The sequence below is a fragment of the Pelecanus crispus genome, chromosome 6, assembly GCF_030463565.1.
Source record: "Pelecanus crispus isolate bPelCri1 chromosome 6, bPelCri1.pri, whole genome shotgun sequence".
Lineage (NCBI taxonomy): Eukaryota > Metazoa > Chordata > Aves > Pelecaniformes > Pelecanidae > Pelecanus > Pelecanus crispus.
In genome coordinates this window covers 43,351,837-43,376,384 of record NC_134648.1, presented here as the reverse complement: position 1 = coordinate 43,376,384, position 24,548 = coordinate 43,351,837, and the positions used below count along the sequence as shown (strand labels likewise).

The window sequence follows — 24,548 nt, the reverse complement described above, 5'->3', positions numbered from 1 at the left end:
AACATTAGTAAAAGAAAAAAAAATATTTACCTGTCATGATGCATCCGAGTTCACTACCACAGGATAGATAACAAAACAAATAATGTGGTAGTATTAGATACTGTATGTGTGCAGCAGGAACCAAAAAGGTAGAAGACAGTTGGTATCTCCAGCCAGACAATAGAAAGTCAGGCCAGAGAGAATACCAGCAATGGATAACAGACTTATGAGGGGGCAGGTGTTTGAAAAACAAGGAAAAGGTAATATACTGCTGAGTAGAGCAGTAAAACAGAGAAGTACAACTCCAGGTGCAAAACACAGTTATTGAGTGCATTTCTTAATCCAACTGGGAAACTGGATATGGTTAATTGGAGACATCTGAATGTTTGTAACTAAATGCCTAAAACCTAGCCAACAGAACAGAGAAACGTCAACTGTTATTGCAGGATGTGAAACCAAATCTTAAGGTGCAGAAATATTATGAATAACCTTAATTCCTGAAACAATGCACATCTTTCACTGTAGTGGAGAAAATTAAAGGTAGAGATAATAAAACATCACTCTGCATTAATGATACAGTATACAAAGCAGGGAAGAATCTGTCTTCCTTCTTTACGTCACATGCTAATCCAGTTTGTGACAACTCAAGAGAAGTTTCCTGAAAATAGATTTTTGCAAGGATTCAGTTGTATTTTCCAATGCCATAATATTTTTTTGTTTCCCTCTTGTTCCAATTGTGCAGTCTTTTGAGTTAAGAGTAAGTTTGCTGTAAAGGGTCTTAGTCCTGCAAAGTAAATTACTGCTCTACTACTGGCTCCTCAACAGTGAGATGCATTAACGTTATACGTGAGTTGTAGTATGGGACAGAGCTGTGCGGGTCTTCCTTGCTTCAGCTGCAGGATGCCGCACTGGAGGGAGTAGGATGATGTCGGCATAGCAAGGAGGGGTGATGGAGTCCATTAGCAGTAAGGCGGAAATAGCAAAGACAGGTAGAAATGGCAGATGTCCAGGCTCAGAAGGCAGAAAAGTAGCTGGGGGAGAAAGAGAGAGGTGGCAGCGTTCAGAATCATGCTGGGTATGTAAGCAGTAGTGAGGAGAGGAAATAAGAGATGAAGTGGAGAACAAGGTAGCAGTAAAATACGGTTTACTTCAAAAAAGGTTTGGAAATGGGATTTCTTATAGTACTAACACTGAGACAACAGGCTACAGAAAAATAATTGGAACTACAGAACTCTTTATTGAGTAAAATCTTTCATCTTGGGCCGCAAGTATATGCGATACTTGGTGTTCAGTGAAGAAAGGCTTTTTTTTTTTTTTTTTTTAAATCTTGATTAAAGTGTTGTCTTTGTTTGCCATCTGTCCGTATTTAGCATACATGCCCATGTTGTATGGTAACAACACTTTGGCATCACTGTTCACAATATGTTGATTCACCTGGAAACTCCTTTAAATACAGTTTCCAGTGAATTGTTTTCTTATCTCATAAATTATCATCGTTATTCCTTCATGTAGGTGGAAGATGGAATGTTTCAGGCAAGCATTTTAAAAAGAACCTTAGTTAGGTGCTCATCTCCTTCTAAAATTGAGTGTGATGTGAATGCTATATCAGATCAGATAAACAGGTCATGTGATGTGAATATAGCTTATTACTTTACTTTAAATTACAAAGTTTTTAAAATATCCACCAGGGTTTTTTTTAAATGATAAGCATTTTGAAAGCATTTGGCTGGTCAGCAAACTTTCATAGCTGATCTCAGTGCTATTTTACCATGTGTTTAAGTATCTTAGGTCTGCATTTTTGTTGGTACCTCTCCAAGTACAATTGTTAAGGCAAAATTTGAGAGAAAACAACTTAAACGTATCTTATAGAGAGAGTCATGTATCAAAATGGAGGTGTGCTGCCAGGGAGGAAAAAACACAGGCACAGAGCCTTTTCCCTGCAAAACTTGTATAAATTTACAGGCTTCCTTGGAAACTTCTGTCTGTTGCTTGTGATTTGCCAGATAAAGTGACTCAATAGTTAATACAGTTCGGACTTTGTGAAGAAACATTTGTGGGAAACAAACAGACAACTAGCATCATGATACAATTCTAGAAGGCAGTCAGAAGAGCTTCCTAAGTCCTATGCTTTGAACTTTTATAGAAACTTAAATATTGATGTGCAGAAGTAGCTGGATTCTCATCTTCAGTTGACTTAGATGTTACTCATCAACAAATATTGCCACTTTGTTGCTAGAAATCACTATTCAACACCGATTGACTCTTTTATACAATGCTTAAGCACATGGCAGTACAGCCAACCATGTAAGAGTGTTTGCAGGTTATACCATCATGTAATAAGGTAGTTCTGGTTTGGTGGTTTTTTGGTATATATTTGTTAAATATTCCTTCTTTGGATTATGATGTGAAATATATATTATTTAGTCTTGAAGCTAATTAAAGAGAGTATATGTGACCAGCAGATGATCAATTTAGTAGTAAGATGGTGCAATTGTAATTTTATGCCCAGCCACACCATGAAAAAAATTGAAATCCAAACTGTTGGTGTGTACTGAGTTGGATAAAAGTAATAATGAAAAATGTTGCTTTAACAGAAATAGTATTTTGGGTGATAAGAGATAAAGAATATCACTTTTGTTTTTCTTACTGTGCTTTGTCATTTAGGGAATTACTGTTAATATTAAATGCATTTTTCTAATTAAGAATGTGTTCAGTATGAGATTTTAAAATTCTTTATGTGAAACTTAAATTCAGTTGGGGAGTAAGTAAAATGTTGTTTTCTTGAAGGGGGTGCTGGGCAGTGTCACTGCATATTTAAGTAGGTCTGGCCAAAGAGCTGAAAGCTGATTAAAGATATAATTTCTTTTTTCCTTGTATTCATAAAATTAATTGGTTAAGTTATAGATCTGTCAATACAAGCCCAAAATGTTTTCCTTAATTAATTATGCAAAGGAAAACACTCTTTAATTAAGGAGCTCTTTCTTTCTTTTTTTTTTTTTTCACCTCAATATTTAGCAATTTTTACTTTTGCTAAAGGAGATGCCGATGAGCACAGATTCCAGTTGTCAGGTATTTCACCTGGAAACTAAATTCAGAATCTGTGTGCCATGAAAAGGATATGGGCTCATACTTTTATTTCCTTCAAGTTGTTTCCTTATTATGTATTGTTATATGTAAATGCCAGAGTTTTAATTACTAGACCATATGCAGTCTACTGTTGACCATCAAGTTGTAAATAAACCTGTCCCTGGCTACTCCTAGCAGCATCTGCCATAGTACAGTGCTATAGACTACATGATCCAGGGCATGCTTAGTTAGAAATTAATGTTAAGGTTTAAAGGTAGATACGAAAATTTTGTTCCTATCGTATAAATCATTGGAAGATTGTATTACCTGAATTCTTGTATTATCCAAGTTATTTTCCAACTGTTATATCCACATTTCTCCTAGACCGTGAGTATGTGCCACACATAGACCATTTTTTTTTTTTCTTTTGATAATCCACTTACATTTTTGGGACATCCTATTTAGTTACTTTGTTGTTTGCCCATTGATTACATTCGTCATCTTAATCCCTTTCATCTATTACTGCATCCATTTTCACGCGTCTTTGGATTTGCTTTTGTTTTAGTGCTGCGGTGGTATGCTTGGGCTATTTATACAAAAAATTGGGAAGAATTTTGGGAAACAGTTTTACTGACACCGTTGGGAATGTGCTTAAAGCAATGAAGAATGCAGAGGTATTGGAACAGCATGTTTAAAAAATGATTGGAAAAATAATAGGATGTTTACTATTGGTAGCTGGACCAATGAATAGGAGAAAGTGCATGATACCAAGATGTGAAAAAATTGTGGAAAGTCATAGGATAAAAATCAATGCCTAATTTCCAAAGAATTACTAGAGAGTTAATGGATTATAACTATAAAAGGATGGATCATAGCTATTCTCAAGGTGATTTCGTGGAAGAACTTGATAGACTAGAAAATCTAATTGCCTTATTAATGAGAACATTTTTGCTCCAGCTTGTACTTCACGTTTTGAGTTTTAGACTGCCAGCGAGTTTTTTCCGGTAGAACATAGAATCACTGTTTTCACTTGCTTATAGTGTTATAGAGCAAGTTATCTGCTTTAACTCACTTCCACATAAAAAGATCTTTAAAAGTCTAAGACAGTCAAACCATTGTTTACCTATTTCAGTAGTCAGTGTTTTGTATTTCCAAGGAGCTTAGGGTTACAAAACTTTAACATTTCTCTTTCTCATTTTTCAGTCTCAAGGTCGTTATGAAATCATGCTTAGTTTGCAAAATATATTAAATGGTTTAGGAACTGCTGCTATCCCCTGTCATAGAGATATTTACAAAGCTGCCCGCTCATGTTTGACAGATCGATCCATGGCAGTCCGCTGTGCTGCTGCAAAGGTAAAGTGCCCTAATAGCTGTTTTTATTAAGTAAGCTCCCTAAATAAAATTCTCTTTTAATGGATGATGAACACAGCAGTAAATACATTGTTTGCTTATCTTGATTTCTTTGATACTGCCTCAGCAGCAAAAATTCAAGTCATCTTAGTATGAAGGAACATACATATTTTGTTAGGGAGAACTCTGTGTACTATGTAGCAAGCTAAAATTTGTACTGAGTGCTTTCCCACATCAAAACGTTTTTATTTCCCTTTTTTGTCTAGTGTCTTCTTGAACTTCAGAATGAAGCAGTATTTATGTGGAGCACAGACCTGGATAGTGTTGTGACCTTGTGTTTTAAATCCTTTGAAGGTTCCAATTATGATGTACGATTAGCAGTTTCGAAACTCTTAGGCACAGTATTGGCTAGAGCTCTAATGTCTAAACAGACAACAGGTAAAGTATGTACTTTGTTTGCTGATTCGTCATCTGTAAGAACCTGTCAGATGATCAGAAACTCAAGTTCTGTTGAAGCCCAAAGTAAAATCACAATGTAAACTCCATCTGACTCTGTGTATCTGTGGTTTGGTCTTTTTTGTAACATTTTTCTTGTGAAGTGCTGTATTTTTTGTTGTGTTACCCCATATATATATATATTTTTATAAAATCATAAACAAGGAAAAATATTTGATGAAACTAGTTGGCTCCGTTACAAGATTGTTATCGTATGGAGAGAAATTAGTAGCCTCAAGAATTTAAAGGCAAGATTAATTTCAACAGTGTAGAAAACACTAAGATTTGAGGTAGTGTCTCTTTGTCAAACTAAAGAGTTAAGGATATCTTTTCAAGCTGTTTTTCCACAATCACCAATACCAGATCTGGATTGTCTAGCAGTACAAATGTGATCAGAAGCAGAAGTGAGCAGTTTTGTTCACTCAACAGAGCATGTAACAATTTTTGCTGACAGACAGCACTTGATCCAACTGAAGCATCCTGGCACAAAGTTAACATCTCAAATCTTTGGTGTCATTCAGACTGGGCATTTTCAGTCCAATCTTAGGAATCCAAAGCTAAATATTTAACTGTAATCTAAATGAGGCACAACAGGATGCTGAGTAAGTGTGGTTCAGACTGTTCGTCTGCTTTTAATGGCATCAGAGAAGACCTTCAGTGCAATAAGCAGAAAATGACAAAATTACATGCCTTTAAGACCAACTTACTGCCTTTCAAAAATCTTGAGGCTGTGTATTTGCATTTGCAAATTTGCTGTAGTCTTGATTTACAAAGCATTTTTCTAAGAATATCTTTGGAGACAATTATTGTGTTATAGAAAACAATCAGCACTTATCTTTTCTCATTAAAAGTTAAAAAAAAAGTACTCTGGCCTCCTTTTAAACTCACTAGTTTTCTTTAATTTCTGTAAGCGATGTAGTTATATAATCCTACCTTAGCATTTTGGAAAAACAAGAAGCTCATCAGCTGTTTGGTTGCTTATTTTTTGCGGGGAAGCACTGGATTAAAAACAAGTTAGAGCTAAGTGAGACAGGAGCTTGGTGGGGGCTAGAAGGGTCTGGGGAGAAGTGGAGGGAGCAATGCATGAAGAATTGTGTAGACCTGAAGTTTCTGCTTTGTATCTGATAACCAGCTGATGTTGGTGGGTTTTTCATTTTTTTGGACACGATTGTCTTAAATCCTCTCACTTCTTTTCCCAATACAATACTTCAAAGAGAATGAAAAATGCAGTGAAAATTTTAGGTTTGCACACTTAGTTTGCACACTATGCTATGTTTGCATACACATGTCCCAGCACGTACTTTAAATGAACTTTCTATCAAGAAATAAAACAACAGAATAGGAACTAGGCATAAATAATTTTCCTAGAGGACTGTAAACATGTTTTATTATTCTCATTATTTTGGAGAGCTAACTTAATACTAAGGTGAGATGCTTCTGTTTCTGAGAGACCCTGTTGCTCTGCCCTTATCTGGCTAAGCATAGCAGAATGGTAATCTGCCCTGTCTGGAGTTCAGAATAGAGGGTTTTCTTTGGCGGTAAGCTGGAATGAGTTAGAGTCAGGGCTTTCCTGAAGCTTCCAGTGGTAGGAGTAGGCCATACAAGACCTTTTTGCAAAGGGAGCTTAGATTGGAAGGTAGAAACTGAGGGAGAGCAAATATATGTATACATATTAGGTGATGGCCTAAACTGTTTAAAGATAGCTGAAGCAGAAAAACTTGAGAGATATTGTGGTTCACTGGAGCACTGAGTCCTAAAATGTCTTAGTTTCTGTTGTGAAATTATGCTCAAACAGTATTTGAATTTGGTTGTGCTACTGAATTTGTGCAAATTGTTTTTTCTAAAATGATTAGAGTTGAGACTTTTCTTCTAAAATGTAGCAAGTTTTACAGAACTATTCCTCTAAAGATTTATATCTGTTCTTAGCATCCACCAGGCATAACTTTCGCAGAATCTCTTTGGAAGAAGTGATGGAGCTATTGGGAACTGGATTTCTGCGTGGAAGTTGTGGATTTCTACGAGCCAGTGGCGATATGTTGAAAGGGACCAGTTCAGTCAGCAGAGATGTTAGAGTTGGAGTCACCCAGGTTTGGATTACATTATTTATGATTTTCTGAGATTGCTAAACATTCCTATAATAACTGTTTTGCTCTCCATGTATCTCTTATTTTATCCTTTTTTGTGTCTGTGACAAAATGTGTGTAACTTAAAATAAGGATGTACATCTTGAGTTATGCTAGAAAGAAAAGAAAAAAGATTTCTGATGTTGCTTATTGTTTACCTGATAGTTTGAAATTTTCAAAATTAAGTATGTATTACTTGTGAAAGCTTCACGGGGTATGAATTTCAAGTAAGTGATATAAATAAGTACTATCCTCAAATTTTTAATTTAAAAAGGGGGGAAGTTAAAAGAATTCTTTGAACTTGGAATAGTTTCCTTCTATATAGGGACATTCCCAGTCCCATTCTGAAAGAATGGTTCTGCTTTGAGTAAGTGCAGTCTCTCATCCTACTCTTGTCCTACTGGGGGACTTCAACCACCCCGACATCTGCTGGAAAAGTAACATGGCAAGCTGTAGGCAATCCAGGAGGTTCCTAGAATGCATTAAGGATAACTTCTTAAGCCAGGTAATAGACACCCCTACCCGAGGGGATGCAATACTGGACCTGAGGGTCACCAATGCAAGTGAGCTCATCAGTGACGTCAAGACTGGAGCCAGCCTGGGCTGCAGTGATCATGCATTGATGGAGTTTACACTGCTGAGGGATATGGGAAAAGCAAGGAGTATAGTCAGCACCCTAAATTTTAGGAGAGCAAAATTTCAGCTCTTCAAGGAGTTAGTCAGAAAGACCCCCTGGGAGATGGTCCTCAGGGACAGGGGAGCAGAAAAGAGCTGGCAGATCTTTAAGGACACCTTCCATAGAGCACAAGAGCTCTCAGTGCCCAGGTGTGAGAAATCAGGCAAGGAAGGGAAGAGACCAGCATGGCTGAGTCGAGACCTGCTGGTCAAACTAAAGAGTAAGAGGGAACTGCAAAAGGCAGTGGAAGCAGGGACAGGTGTCCTGGGGGGAATACAGGGAAAAGGCCCGGTTGTGTAGGGAGGAGGTCAGGAAGGCCAAGGCACGGCTGGAGCTGAATTTGGCAGGGGGTGTAAAGAATAACAAGAAGGGCTTCTACAGGTATGTCAACCAGTAAAGGAAGGTTAAAGAAAACGTACCCCCCACCCCAATGAACAAGAATGGTGACCTTGTATCAACAGATGAGGAGAAGGCTGAGGTACTCAGCAACTTTTTTGCCTCAGTCTTCACCAGCAACCTCTCTCCTCACCCCTCCCAAGTCGATGGACTGCAAACTGGGGACCAGAGGGGTAAAGCCCCTCCCACCATAAGGGAAGATCAGGTTCAAGACCACCTGAGGAACCTGAAAGTACATATGTCTATGGGACCTGATGAGATGCATTCCAGAGTCCTGAGGGAATTGGCTGACGTAGTTGCCAAGCCACTCTCCATAATATTTGAAAAGTCATGGCAGTCAGGTGAAGTCCCTGGTGACCGGAAGAAAGGAAACATGCCCATTTTTAAAAAGGGAAGAAAGGAGGACCCTGGGAACTACCGACCTGTCAGCCTCACCTCTGTGCCTGGGAAGATCATGAAATAGATCCTCCTAGAAGATATGCTCAAGCACATGGAAGACAGGGAGGTGATTTGAGACAGCCAGCATGGCTTCACCAAGGGCAAGTCCTGCCTGACCAGCCTAGTGGCTTTCTATGAAGGAGTGACTGCATCAGTGGACAAGGGAAAAGCAATGGATGTCATCTACTTGGATTTCTGTAAAGCCTTCGACACAGTCCCCCACAACATCCTTCTCTCTAAATTGGGGAGGTATGGATTTGATGGGTGGACTGTTCAGTGCATGAAGAATTGGTCAGACGGTCGCATCCAGGGGGTAGTGGTCAATGGCTCGATGTCCACATGGAGACCAGTGACAAGTGGGGTCCCTCAGGGGTCTGTACTGGGACCACTGCTGTTTAATATCTTCATCAATGACACAGACAGTGGGATTGAGTGCACCCTTAGCAAGTCTGCAGACGACACCAAGCTGAGTGGTGTGGTTGACATGCGAGAAGGATGAGATGTCATCCAGGGGGACCTGGACAAGCTGGAGAGGTGGGCCTGTGTGAACCTCATGAGATTCAACAGGGCCCTGGGACGGGGCAAGCCCCAATATCAATACAGGCTGGGGGATGAAGGGATTGGGAGCAGCCCTGTGGAGAAGGACTTGGGCGTACTGATTCATGAAAAGCTGGACATGAGCCGGCAATGTGCGCTTGCAGCCCAGAAAGCCAACCGTATCCTGGGCTGTATCAAAAGCAGCGTGGCCAGCAGGTCGAGGGAGGTGATTCTGCCCCTCTGCTCTGCTCTGGTGAGACCTCACCTGGAGCACTGCGTCCAGCTCTGGGGCCCTCAGCACAAGAAGGACATGGACCTGTTGGAGCGGGTCCAGAGGAGGGCCACGAAAATGACCCGAGGGCTGGAGCACCTCTCCTACGAGGCCAGGCTGAGAGAGTTGGGGTTGTTCAGCCTGGAGAAGAGAAGGCTGCGGGGAGACCTTATTGCGGCCTTCCAGTACTTAAAGGGGGCCTACAGGAAAGATGGGGAGAATCTTTTTAATAAGGCCTGTTGTGACAGGACAAGGAGTAATGGTTTTAAACTAAAGGAGGGTAGATTTAGACTGGATATAAGGAAGAATTTTTTTACAATGAGGGTGGTGAAGCCCTGGACCAGGTTGCCCAGAGAGGTGGTAGAGGCCCCATCCCTGGCAACATTCAAGGTCAGGTTGGATGGGGCTCTGAGCAACCTGATCTGGTTAAAGCTGTCCCTGCTCCCTGCAGGGGGGTTGGGCTAGATGACCTCTAAAGGTCCCTTCCAACCCAAAGCATTCTATGATTCTGTGATTTTAAGTGCATGGAAAAATAAGGGAAACCGAATTTAGTGGAAAAAAATACCTGTTTTGCTGTGTTCCAGGATGCTCACTTAGAGGATAGAACCTTGTTAACTGAGCACGACTGAAGTCAGACCATATAGTGCATGCTGGTAAAAACAGTATAAATTTTTCAGATAGTATCAGATTGGCTTCTTCCTGTAAATATTATTTTAAATGGCATTTACATGCTAAGACCAAGATATTCAAATGTTAAACCTGTAAATCAAGACTAAAGGTCCCAGTGAACATTTACATATCAAACAGCTGTGATTATTTTAATGTCACAGTCCCCACAGCTATTTTCTGTATCCCTTTTGCCAGTAAGGGAATTTTTCAGTGCATTTCTACTTCTGCAGTACAAAAAAATCTGTAAACTACCTTGAGTTAGTGATAGAAGTTGCCAGACTTCATACTGAAACAGCTAGAAGGTGCTTACAAATTGTCTTCTATGCTCAGATCATGCTGGGTGGAAACATTAACTTGCAACAGAGAGACTGAAAAGCTGGGGAACAATAATACCTTGACAGCTATTTGCCTAGGAAATGCGTGCCAGGCTCCTGGGGTGTTCTGTATACATGGTGGTTTTACTAGTTTTCCAGGAACAGATATTTCAGTTCAGTGTTTTGACTATTTGTACTGGTTTTTGGAGTCTGCTTTTCATGCTTTCTATGTTAACACAATAGTACCTGTGCTAGATGGTACACTCTTAACTGTACCAGAACAGTTAAAATAGTGCCATGTTTCTATAAGAAAAACTTGAGAAACTGTGTGTGTATCAGTGCCTGTAAGTAGAAAATGCTTGCAGTTATAAAATGTATTATTATGTGAATTTCAGCTTATTATAAATTAAAAAATAAGAAAAACACTGAAGATGACTTCTTATATATGGAAGAAGAATTTATATTTGTTCAAGACACAGCCAGGTTCAAGATGTAGCCATGGCAGTATGACTCTTCACAAATCTATTTATCCTGTTAAATTCCGCAGTTTTCAAATCTGTAAAATAGGGGTAATGTACTGGTACATTATGAAGCCTAAGTAGTATTTTTCAAGAGCTATTAGATGCTTACAGGATCTAGTAGAACATCTACGGTAGATGTTCTCCATCTACCATCTCCATCTACAGTACTTCACTTTCTTTTACATGAATAATTTAGTTGTTAATATTAGACATGAGACAAAGTATGTATGAGGCAAATATAGAAGTTCATTGAATGGGTAGTATTTGTGAACTTTCTTATGAGGAATTTTTTGTGTTCATTTGCATATTCTCTTTTTTTGTATTCCGTTTTCTTGATGATAGCACATCTATTCATTAAAAAAAAAAATCTAACACAGGCACATGGAAGACATTTGTAAGGGAGCGTATTATGTGGCAAAATAAATGGTCTTGTGGTGATTAGATTTGTAAAGTGACTCTGCATTCTTTCTCTTTGTTGTGACAAACATAGTCTTTTTATGGTACCTCCATTGCAAGGCAAACAATTAAAATTCATTGAGATGAAGAGCAGTGCTTGGGGGCTGCAAATATTCCCTAATTCAAAGCCTATAATAACAAAATTCTCTCAGGGTTATGGGTTATAGGTTTGTAACATAGTAGTTCTTAAAATGCATTCATACATTAAATTTGGGTTCCATGTGCAGAATGCTAAATAGCTGGAAGCTGTTGTTCAGTGAGACCAAACACAATGTTTTACATAACAAGTGCCTGTGCAGGGTAAACTGCCATTTCTCACACTCTGGAATGAAATAACATGGGCAAGCAGCTTGAATTAACTTACAGTCAAAGAATGCTACAATATTGCTTGTACGGTTCTGACAGTAATTTAAATTATTTAAATAGATCCAAAAAACTTAAGCTACCTGAAGTGAGAATGTATGTGATTTGTGGATGCATAAATAATCTCAGTTTAGTGACGTTCTAGTTGTGGCAATGTGCAGAGATTAAAAAAATTATGTATGTGGGATAGCTGGCAGTGGTTTTCCAGACGATTTTGCTCTAAAATATGGCTTCTTTTCAAATCTCTTACAGGCATATGTGGTATTTGTCTCTACATTAGGAGCACAATGGCTTGAAAGGAACTTCTCTGCCTTCCTTTCCCATATTCTAGATCTCGTGTCTCAGTCTCACCCTAAGGCTATTCAAAGTCAGACGGATGCTATCGGCTGTCGCCGCTGTGTTTCATTTATCCTTCGAGCTACAGTAGGAGGCCTTCTTGGGGAAAAAGCTCAAATTGCAGCTGCCAAGGAGATTTGTCAGGCCATCTGGAAACTGAAGAAAGTTGTGGGTATGGATCTAACAAGATTATCCATTTGAGCCTCTGTTTTTCCTTTTTTAAGTGATTGTCTGACTTCCTAATCCAGAGACTGCAGAAATGGAATATATAGTGCTGATTTATTACCATAATAACGTAGAGGGCTTTTGATGGACTGCTTTGTTTTTAACTTGGGCTGGTTATTTGTTTGTGTGTGTCTGTGTTTCCGCATGTGTGTACCCACACAAGTGTAAACATCTTTTTTAACACTTCTTCCCTGAGGAATATAATTTTAACCAATTACAAATATAATAAAATAATAAATATATGCAGTAATAAAATGTAGGTGATATTGTAAAGTAAGTTAAATTGGCAGTTGCTGTATGTCTAGCCAGATTCTGCCTTCCTGTTTGGAGCAGCTGACACTACTGCTGGTTCAAAAAAGAAGCATTTGTTCCTAATTGACAAAATGAGCGTTTCTCCTGGAGAAAACAGATCTCTTGCATGATAAAGTCTTGCACACAGCTTCCAAAAAAAGCTGCTGATCTTCCACTGTCGTCCTTGTAGGGGAAAAGAAAGAGAAAGCTGGGTATAACCAGTCGTCCCCTGGTGTACAGCTGCATATTGTATCCTAGTTAAATATCTAAATGTTAAATGTCTAAGCTGACATAATCATTTGTGTCTCAAAAAATGAACTTTCAAAAATCTCCAGATTTTTCCTTCCCTCTTTATTCCCCTCCCCCACAGTCTTGCTCGCTTGCTCTTGCACTATTGCACTCTTTCCTTCCCTTTTTTCCTACTATGCAGTGAAATATGGCAAGTTATATCAAAGCATGACCTCTTCAAGTCACTTTCAGTGAGGCTGAGAATAGCATGCTTCTTCCTAGCCACTGTTCCCGTCACTTAAAGATAAGCAATTTGGTAGTTTCCATTTTATCTACCTTCCTGCCCTCACAGACATTACTAGACTATCCATTTGAGTAATAGAAATGTACTTGTCTCAGTGAAGGTAAATCTTTATGAAAACGGTTTTGTCAATAATAAAAATGGTAGTGGTAAAAGCTCATTTGGTAATATAAAAAACTTACAATAGCAAAATCCTTTTTCAGGTCTCTTTGTTTCATTTTGGTAATGATTTAATGGGGATCTTCCTGTATTGTGTTATCAGATGCTGCAATGAGTGACAGTAACTTGGAAACAAGAATTAGTACAACAGATGTAACAGCAAGTCAGCATGTGCTTGTGTGTGCGCTTCAGGAACTTGGAAGTCTCATCCATGGCTTAGGAACTACAGCAGCACCATTACTACAAGACTCCAGTACAGGTACAAGCCCTGAATTATTTTGTGAACCAGAGTACAAAATAATTCCTTTGTTCATTGTGATCTTCTCCAGTTTCTTATGGCTAGACTGTCAATTCTTTCAAATCTGTTTGGATCCTTTGTCTGGCATTGACTATGGCAACTTTTCTTCTGGTGTGCAGTTTTCCTCACCTGGACCTTCTTAGTTCTTCTATCCTTTTCCATTTTCTTCCACTAAACTTAAGGAAAAGGAAGTTGGCTACCTTACATGCTGTAGGAAATCTTCAGGCATTGCCCAAAGAGTTCTGTATCTTCTCTGGCCTGTACTAGTGTGTTAATTAAAAAAAACAAAACCAGCATCAAATTTAACTCCATTAAAGGTTGTATTTAAAGTCCAACACTTCATATTTATAGTAAATAAGTTTGTTTGAGCTGGGTATCTTCATCTACCTTTACTGTTTTCATTTAGCTGCAGTAAGAATTTATTTTTTTCTGGATGGCTTCAAGTGGACCTCTGTTTCCACTGCTTGGATTTCTGCTTCCTAGAGAACACTTCCAGATATTTTCTGTGCATCTTGGTGAATAACTGCATAATATCTTAGGTTTTCTCCATATTGTTACTTTTCATCCAGGGTAACTTTTTTTGAAAAGTATTGAAGTATTTAAATTTTATACGAAATATTTCACAATAAAAATCAATAGTACTTTTTAAAGAGAAGTATGGAAACAGGACAGTGGTATGTTCACCAGTCCTCTGTATACATTTTTGCTTGTTTGACAATCTGCTTGCCTATTTCGTAAGTGTGTTTATGCATTTTATTTTTCAGGAGTTCTGGAAGCAGTAATTTCTGTCATTCTTCATCACAGCATTTCAGTTAGACTAACAGCAGCTTGGTGTTTACGCTGTATTGCAGTAGCATTGCCCTCCTATGTGTCTCTACTGTTGGATCGTTGCATTGAACGTCTTGGTGCATTGAAATCCTCCCCAGAAGCAGTAACTGGCTACAGTTTTGCTATTGCTGCTTTGCTGGGTGCAGTAAAACACAGTCCTTTAGGAATTCCACATGGAAAAGGGAAGGTATGGTCTGAATACTTTACTTACAGGCAGTTCTTTGATGTTTTTGCAGTAGTATTTGCATATATTCTTTATGACATGATCACGTAACCCAGCATATTGATGAGATATTTTCTTTCCTCAAGAAAGGGATTTGAAGCATACCATAACTCAAATAAGCAAGCATTTTTCTCACACGTGTCAGGATTGTGAATTTCTCAGGAAATGTCACTAGTGACTTCATTAACCACTCGTACTGCTACCTTTTCCTAATGAAGATGTTTGTTAGGGGAGAAGTTTGTTGTTTTGGGACAGAGGTCAATTCTGTGGAGCTGAAAGGACTTAAATTGAACAGTCTAAGAAAAGGTTTACCTGGAGAAAACACTTCTTGAGTAGAGTTATGTTTTTCAGAATTTCAAACTAAATTCTTTACAGCAAGATCAAACCTTCTGCAATTCTGGCCCAGTTTGACATTGGCTTAAATTAGAAAGCTGACATTTCAGCAGAGTTAATGGTAAAAAAGGCTAGTCTGGAGTACATACAGCTGAAATGTATCAGACTTTGCCAAAGGAAAAGAGCTTTCTTTTATTAAAAAATAATTAGAAGTATACATACAGATCTATTGCGTGCTGTGATGTTAGAAGTAGGTTTCCTGGAAGGAAACTCGTTCAACCACAGGCCCATCAATAACTCTCCAGTGTACAGTTTAGTCAGTGCTTACACCAATAACAGTAATTACATATTATCTTGAAAATCTTTGGTCAAGTCCAACAAAATCTTTAATCAAGTCCAACAGATAGACGCTTTCATTTTTTTTTTTACAGAATTTAACAGAAACCAATTTCTTGCATTGACATATTCTAAGATGCTTGCGTCAATCTTTCCTCTAGCGCAGATAAGTTATACTGTGCTCTGAAGTTTTAGGCATATGCAGATGTAGAAATACAGGCCAGGAGAAGAAGCTGTTTCCATCTCAATGCAAGCTTTATCCATGGAGTTACTCACAGCTGGAAAACCATGGTGCAACACAAATATCAGCAGTACAAGCTAATTCTCTGCATAATGTAGAAACTTAGATTTTCAGTTCTGAAAATAGCTGTTTCAGAGCCAGTGAACATTGAAGAAGTGGCACACTTTGACACAAGGATTGTGGGTTTTTTTTCTTGTTATTACACCACTGTAAGATGAAAGGAATGTTTTAGTACATTGGAAAACATGTCCTTTGCAGTGATTCCAGCCCACGCTGTCAGTTGTTGCTGAGTACTAACAGTTCCACGCCACTCCTTAACAGACATTGCTAGCTACAGTTCTCCACATTCAAAGTCCCAACTGCTGATGAAACAATTTAGAAATAAATAAAAAAAAAGCCTGTTTTTCTTAGCTTTTAAAAACTTTTCTTTGTGATTACTGAACGACCATGGGGAGAGAACAAAATGAGTATAGTTTGCCCAGTTATATAGATAAGAAGTGCCATTCAAATACTATACACCTAAGCCGAGCTAATGTTTCTATTTAACAGAGAAACATAATTCTTAATAAGGATTTCTTTTAGAGGAATAGCATAGGATGAAATAGGGCCAGGAGGAGGTATGGGAGGGCACAGAAAAGTGTGGGAGAAACACTGTATTCTGTACTAAGCAGACAGGGGGGAGAACAGAGGAGTTGACAAAAGCCCTTTTCCATTCTCTCCTAGGAACACTGCCAGATTCCAGACTAGCTCCTCTTCTGAGGAGCTGAAAGAGATCAGTGTTAAATAGAGCAGTTTTGAAAAGGAAATATCAAACATAGGCAGTAGTGACCTGGACCAAAGCTGTTCTATATTAATGCATTTTCCTTTGAGAGAGTGGTTAGAGTTGCAGGTGGAACCTATTCAAGAGAACAGAATAATTGGTGGGTTTGCATATATTTAGCATTCCATACTACTGCTTATACTTCAGTTCAAAAAAATCCTTCAAAAATAAGACCTTTCTCCTAGTACATAGAGAAGAAAATTGTCAGAAATCATTACATGCAATCCTTTCTAAGATGCTTGTTTATCAGGTAATTTAAGTATACTAAGCTGTTAGTAATTTTTAATAGTATAATTTAACAAGAGTGCCATTTTAATTTTAGAATCAAATATTTTAAATCTATCAAGAATCTGTCGAAATAAATGTCTTCACTTGCAACCTTCTGATAGCATTACGGAATTGGGGAAACTAGTATTTTCAGACTTAATATTTCACTGAGTTTTGGAAGTGTACCAATTTCAAACTTTCATGAAGTAGACTTTCATGTGCAAAATTTCATGAAGTTTTATAACTTTTCAAATAAATTACAGAAGGATGCTGTCTATACTGTCCAAATAAATTATAGTGTGCAAAAAAATTATAGAAGGAAATTGGCTATACTGAAGCTTTTAATGATATTATTGATAATGACACTTCTTACTTGTAATGCTAATTTACAAGCGGTTTGTTTGGCAACCAGACATAATGCAAGATGTAAGAAATACTTTTTTTGGTATATGTGAAACATAATTGAAGCAAAACCCATTTGCAGAATACTTTTGTTGTAGGCATACAATGGGAAGTGTCCATGGACAGACTGTGTGTGTTCCTCCATGTAAATTGTAGGTAGCTCGGGCTTTGGTAACAAGCACGGATTGTCACCTTGTATTTAGCACATAATAGTAGGCACATGCAATTATTGTGGAGAAGCTAAGATAGGATTAATTCTAACTGTACCATACCATTCTAACTTGTTTGTTTAGTCATACCATTTGTTGATTAAAAACTGTCAGAGAGAATGATAGACCTTATCCTAAAACAGGGTGTCGTGGTTTAGCCCCAGCCAGCAACTAAGCACCACGCAGCTGCTCACTCACTCCCCCTGCCCCGGTGGGGTGGAGGAGAGAATTGGAGGAGTAAGAGTGAGAAACACTCCTGGGTTGAGATAAGAACAGTTTAATAATTGAAGTAAAGTAAAATAGTTATGATAATAATAACAACAACAACATAATAACAACAACAACAACAACAACAACAACAATAATAATAATATCCAAAGCAAGTGATGCACAATGCAATTGCTCACCACCTGCCAACCAATACCCAGACGGTTCCTGAGCAGCGATCGCTGCTCCCCGGCCAACCCCGCCCCCAGTTTCTATACTGAGCATGACGTCATATGGTATGGAATAGCCCTTTGGGCAGTTTGGATCAACTATTCTGTCTGTGCCCCCTCCCAGTTTCTTGTGCACCTGGCAGAGCATGGGAAGCTGAAAAGTCCTTGACTAGCATAAGCAGTACTTAGCAACAACTGAAAACATCAGCATGTTGTCAACATTCTTCTCCTGCTAAATCCAAAACACAGCACTATGCCTGCTACTAGGAAGAAAATTAACTCTATCCCAGCCGAAACCAGGACACAGGGATAAAAAGATCGTTACCCCTTTCACCACTTCTGAGCTCTGATTCGTGGGTCTCGTGCTACCCTTTTTCTACATAGTGGCACAAAGAGAGTACCAGAACACTTTTATCCATGCCACACATTCCTGTGAGAATTATCAGCTCTCATTTTACTGCTGATAAAAGAAGGGGACAAAGCAGCAAAGTAACTCGCTGAGTACCCCACAGGAACTGTTGAAGCTGTCCCAGAGTAGTACTGAAGGTTGGTCATTGTAACTTCGTGAGCCTGAGTTTCTTGCTATATTGTGAGAAGATGATGGCATTCTGTTTGGGGACACTGAAATTGCATTAACTGTCACAGCAAATAGTATTGAAAAATCATTTGGTAGTTACTAAGATGCTGATGCTCTGTTTTTCTCTTTAACTTTGAAGGTAATCATGACAGTAGCAGAGGATTTGTTGTGTTCTGCTTCTCAGAACAGTCGCATTTCACTGCAGCGAACACAAGCTGGATGGCTGTTGATAGCAGCCCTCATGACATTAGGTAGTAGCTTTCTACAATTATTCTTAAACTAAATTAAGCTGTTTTGCGTTCTTTCTCTGACTTTAGCACTTTTGACATTTAATTTAATTTAGCACTGCAAAATAATTCTTAAAAAACAAGGTAAATTGGACTCTTTAGAAAAACTTTCTAAAATAAAAATGTCATTTCTTCCAAATTTGCTATTAGTTCATTGGGAGCAATGTCTGAAAAACAGTGACTGGGTGGGAAGATAAATTTCAGAGTCAGTCTAACCAAATGTCTTCGTGGTCATGAAGAATTACACTGATATTTTTTAAGATCTATCCCAGAACAAAATGAGCTGATCGTTTGTATTCTTGTCAGGCATTTGAAATCTTACAGAACTTTCTGATACTGATTAGATGTCAGTTACTGATTGTGATCACTAAATTACTCATGAAGAATCTATTTTATCTGTTTGGTTCATATTTTTAAGGTACCTTTCATGTTTTCAGCTATTACTTCTGCCCAACGGCTCCCAGTTTTTTCTTAGATAGGGTAAACACACCTTGTACATTAACCTGTAACAAATATTTGCTTTTCTCAACACCACTATTGCTAATTACATCTCTTTTGTGCTGGTGATCCACAGGGTCTGTATTTAGTAAAACAGAGATTATAGTTGGCTTGGTGACATACTTGTAAATGTGTCAGTGGGTATGTAGTTATGTATGAAAATGGAGTACCAAGACAGTAGACATTTGAGAAATTATATATGAGATGGCCGGGAAAGTAGCATAGAGTTTTGTTCACAGCTGTAATGATTTTGTGAACATAGATAAAAGAACCAAAGAGAAAATGTTAATTTTATTAATCCTTACATTGGCATGAAAACTGTCAACGCTTACAGGTCCTGCAGTTGTCCAACACCATCTGCCACGAATTCTGTTACTGTGGAAGTGCATATTTCCATCATCTCCTAAAGACCTAGAAACAGAGAAGACACGAGGAGATTCATTTACCTGGCAAGTAACACTGGAAGGTCGTGCTGGTGCTCTCTGTGGTAAGCAGGAATTTACTGTGTCTTTCTCTGCATATTGATAGTTTGGGTGTTTGTTTTTCCTTCTGAAAGAACAACAATACTTCATATTGATTTTTTTCACTGGCTGGTAAAGGATATATGCCCTTCCCAATATACATGCTTGTATATATGTATTTACCTATATATCTAGATAAATGCGTTCCATTTTTGTAAAAAAACAAACAAGCAAGCAAAAAATCTAAGAGGGTTTTTCCTCTTGTTCTTCTAATCAGTTGATTTCCAAGCAGTAAACGGTATTAGGCAGGTTGCTTGTCTTATCTTGTTTAACATACATATCATTGTAATGAATGAGGACCCAAACCAGGGTATTGTTCTGTTGTTTATACAGTCTTTTATATTTGGTAAATAGCAGTTCTGTTTTCTAATAGCTGACTTACTGTAAGCAAAATAGGATTGGTGAGTCAGTCAAACACATTTGTGAGAGTGGGAAGACTCGGGTAAAAATTACAGTAAGGAAGTTGCAATTCTCAGCCAGTAGAGAGTACTATGTATTTGGCTGCTGTCTGGTAGGTTGCAGTTTTTCATCATGAAATATTGTGAATTTGGGTTTCCAACAGATGACTCCAGTGATCTTTAAATACTTCATGTGTTTCAGTCAGGTATCCTTGAGTACTAAAGGGTCCTTTGCATTGCAGAAATGTGAACCCTAGTATAGTGATCACCCCTCTCTCTCACTATTAAAATCTATCGGAAAGTGTGGAATTCAATAGTAATTTAATTTTAGAAGTAACCTAAACAATTAACCTTTAATTATTTTCTTTTCCTTTTGGAAATAGGTCTTTAATACTATATATGCTATAGATGCTTTCTGAACTACTAACTCAAGTTTAATTTTCTGTAAATCATGAAAAATACTTATGTACATATAAGTTGTATCTTAAAGTACAGCAATTAAGCTAAATTTAAATAGAAAACCAGCAAAGTAAGCAATAGGTCATCTGATCATCATCCTTCTCCCTTTTTTTTTTTTTGTTATTATCATAGAATTATCATGAAGTTGAGTTATATCCCATAACTCAATTCATAATAAAAAGCAAAAAATGCTTGCCTTTATATAGGCAATTAAAAGTCAGGTTATGAACGTCCAAGCTGAGACACCAAAACAGTGCCATCTGTAAATACAACTGTTTCCATTTGAGATTTTTGTCAGTTTCTTAAATTATTGGTCAAGATAGTTTAATTTTTTTTTTGCATGCTTTCTTCTACTTTTAAATTATTAGTGAGGTAATAATGTGATTACTTCACTAATGTGATTTTTTTTCTTCTAGATATCTCACACTAAGTTAAAATCCACTTCCTTTTCTAGCTATCAAAAGCTTTGTTTCCCACTGTGCTGGTCTTCTTACGGATGAAGTTGTTCAGAGACTTCTTCCTCCACTCCCAAGTGCTGTTGATTTATTGACACAGTAAGTGTGTGTATCAAACTGTTAAATGAGATTCTGGTTTTGAACAGCTACAGAGTAATCTTCTTGTATTTGGTTTAGAGTACTTTATAAAGAACGTTCTTTCCAAAGTACAAAAATTGAAGTATAGAATTCAGCTGCATAGCTGAAGACTTTAGCTGGCATAATGTGTCTTGCAGATTCCAGTATCATGTAAAAAAGCTAGGGAAGAAATTACTGCATGCTTTTGCTAAGTTAGTGGTTTTATTCTACTTTTTTAATCAAACATACACATTTGTTTTTAAGCATGATCATTTTTTATAAAAAAAAAAGTTCAAAAATACGCTTGGACAAAAAGTCTTAGAGACGGGCATTTTTCGTATTTAGATTCAGAGCTAAGCTGGAAAAGGGGTTTATAATTTTTAATTTTTTCCCTTCAGAATGTGTAGTGATTTAATGTATTTGGGCTCTAAACTCAAAATTACAGAGATATATCCACAAAAAAGTTAATTGTAATAAATATGGGTACAATCAAATGCAATAGAAAGCCTTATTTATTTCTCTACTATTAAATAAAAGTAATGAGTGGGAATGGAGGACAGAGAGGTTCTGTCAGAACATGTGAAATAACTTGTTTTACTATTGATAATGCAAATCAAAATTGTACTTATAATACTTATAGATTTTAAAAGTATTTAGTAGAGTGGTCCAAATGAAACCGGCATGTTGCATAATGCTTAAAAGTCTTTAACATCTCTGATGTGCTTTTTATATTTTAAGGCTTTCTTCAATATATAAATCATATGGAAATTCTTTAAAAACATCATCAACAGTTTACAGACATAAACTTTATGAATTACTAGCAGTATTGCCTCCGAAGACCTATGAAGGTATGTATTTCATTACAAAGAGATATCTGTTAAAAATACCGTGGGCTCACTTTTAAGCTTTTGTTCAACATATATTTGGCTAGCGAGGAGTAGTTCCATGTCTTCTAATAAACACATTTTATTCCCTCTGTTTAGATTTGATGAAATTGTAGTGGTCACTATGGTTTTGCAAGGCTGGTGTTCATGATCTTTTTTTCCCCTTTCCTATTACAAATATAGACTTTTGTCCTAGTTTTAGTTGAAATTTGAAGGTAGACAACCTTGCAATTTTAAACTACTTGAAGAATTTCCTTACTTTGGTGCCTGTTTTATTTTCCATTGAATCCTAAATCCAAAAGGTGTAATCTTAGCATAAACCAATTGCATATAGTCTACTAAAATAATTTAATTAATTTGCTTCAAGTAGACTTAGGTATTACAGGTATATTAATCTGATCCTGTGCAGATTGCAGATAAAAAAATTTGTATTTAAAGACAAATTTTAAAAAAAATCTGGGGATAGGCTCTCTTTTCTGTAGCAGAACATAACTAGTAGTATTTAAAATCTAACCGCTAATCCAGTAACTATGCACTGTAGTTAGACAGGTCTAACAGTTCAACTAAAACATTAAATACCTTTGTTGTCTTTAAATTGTCATGTGAAAGTAGTTTGCCATAGAGTACTGTATGGACTGAAATAAGGAACCAGTGTGTTTGACAGTTATAAAGACAAGTACAGGGTATTTCATCAAGACAGAGAGAATATGGGCCAGCCAGCCACTGACTTAATTGGCTGTCCTCTGTATCATGGAGGGAATCCTTACTCAAATAATCTGCTCCATCTAGTGGTAACTGCTAAGTGAATCTTCGTAAGGACAAGTCCCTGACCTTTGCCTTAAAGCTGTTGTCACATTAGAAGTCTGTATATGACACTTGAAGCATAGTGTGTAATACTGATTTGTGACTTGGACTTAAGAGACTGAAAATGACACCTCCATCCCTTACAGCAAGTTATTTCTTTAGTTCTTTTATTACAGGGGCAATGTTCTATAGAATACGGATATTTGTGTGTGGGTAGTTTTGGCAATTTCTTGGTTGGTTTGGGATTTTTTGCATATAGTCTAACTTTATTGAAAAATAGACAATATTTTACAGTGTGACCTGTAAAGTCTGAATCTTATGAGAGAGCACCCTAGCTGAGGATGCTGCAATCTAGAACCAATAAATAAAGGAAAAGCTTAAAAGGTTTGTTATAAATAAGTGGTCGCCCTGCTGAAAGCTTTGTAAATAGCCTTAGAATCAAAACAGTAATTTGACAGATGTAGTCTCAGAGTTATTCACCTGTTTGTAATACAGCAGTATAAGACTGGGGAAAGAATGGAAATGCGTATGTTACCAGAGCTTATTTTCAAGGTCTGTTACATATTTTAACATGTACGTATGTATCATTTAGAAATGCAAAAAAAGTTTTTAAGGTAAAGCTTGAAACGAATACCTTTCTTTCCATATTATTTCCAGTATGACAGTTTCATGCAGAAAGTGTGTCTTTGCAAATACTAGGATTTTTTTAAAATAAATTATTTGGGAAAACAATATGATTATGGAACCCAGGGTGGTTTTTCAATGTGTAATTTTAGTGATTATCACTAGGAAGAATAGTAGGTGTACTCTTGTGTTGCCCAGCCTGGCATATTTTGCATGGCTTGGGGTGGCACACTGAATGAGAAGCTTTCACCAGTTCATAGTTTTATTTCTTTTCATTTTCTTCGATCTGGGTATTTAGCCAGAGGCTAGAAATGTGCAAGTTGTTTCCTTTTGAGAAAACCGGTGATGGGGACATATACTAGCAGTTGTAACTCAAGCTTTTAGTATTTGCAAATAATGTGCAAAGCTTTTTTTCTTTAGCACAAGAGGAACAAACCAAAATACCCAGCAAAATAAACAGTTGAAAACAGATTCTTTATTCATAGCTCCAAGCCTCTTTCTCAACTCAAACCTTTAGATTTTGGAGGCTGGAGATACTAGGACTTGTTTAGGCTCGCTTGGTCCTTTCCTGCTCTCTTTCAGCCTCTCTGATGTTTCTTTTGCTTCTATCATCAATAAAAATCAGTATCTGCTCAAACAGCAGAATTATGAAGGCTTACTGTGAGTGTGCATGAGTAGCAGATTATTTTTTGCATTATTTCAGAAATGACAGATATGAGAAGAATGTATTGGGTTAACTTGAACATCAGTGAAAAACATTTAGCATGTTCTAGGTGCTGTCTTCCGTCATGTGTGAATGGTTGAGACTGCAATTTAGCTGATACAAAGTATGAACTTGTTAAGCTGGGAAAAGCAGGTTCTGTTTCTAAGATGATTATTTATATTCTTGATCATTTTCACACGTGATTAGTTTTGGATGCTAATGTGCTCATGTTTTTGAGGCTAAAACATTTATTTCCTGTAAGTTAATACAAAAATTTTAATTATTATAATGTGCAATTTGATAATTTCACACAAATCAGTAGTTTAAATTTTGATTATTAGATCTGTTGATGTTTTCTGTGGTCTGAAATTAATGTGTTTTGTCAGACAACTCATTAGGGTTCTTTTTGTTCTTCAGCTTTTTTTGCTTGTTATGTTCCACTGTCTAAACCATAAAATTGAATACAAACATTCACTTCTCTTTTGTAATAGGATGAGATGAATAGCTAGAATGCTGGAACAGCATTCTCACTCAAAATTTTGAACTGCTTTACATTGGGATAATAGTATTTGACATGTTGAGGATAGCCAAGGGTCTGGGACTAAAACAAACGTTAATTTGGTTAAAAATTGC

General features: G+C 37.3%; 1 protein-coding gene across 2 annotated transcripts in view; it reads left to right on the top strand.

Moving 5' to 3' along the window:
• Positions 1-24,548, top strand: part of HEATR5A (HEAT repeat containing 5A) — a 57,485-nt gene that overhangs the window by 2,399 nt on the left and 30,538 nt on the right. For both annotated transcript variants that reach the window (XM_075711803.1, XM_075711802.1), the window contains exons 3-13: positions 3,611-3,719; positions 4,249-4,398; positions 4,662-4,833; positions 6,817-6,977; positions 11,907-12,162; positions 13,298-13,453; positions 14,257-14,507; positions 18,305-18,416; positions 19,285-19,437; positions 20,783-20,882; positions 21,639-21,748. In XM_075711803.1, coding sequence (XP_075567918.1) covers positions 3,611-3,719; positions 4,249-4,398; positions 4,662-4,833; positions 6,817-6,977; positions 11,907-12,162; positions 13,298-13,453; positions 14,257-14,507; positions 18,305-18,416; positions 19,285-19,437; positions 20,783-20,882; positions 21,639-21,748 — 1,730 coding nt within the window. The remainder of the gene's footprint in view (positions 1-3,610; positions 3,720-4,248; positions 4,399-4,661; positions 4,834-6,816; positions 6,978-11,906; positions 12,163-13,297; positions 13,454-14,256; positions 14,508-18,304; positions 18,417-19,284; positions 19,438-20,782; positions 20,883-21,638; positions 21,749-24,548) is intronic.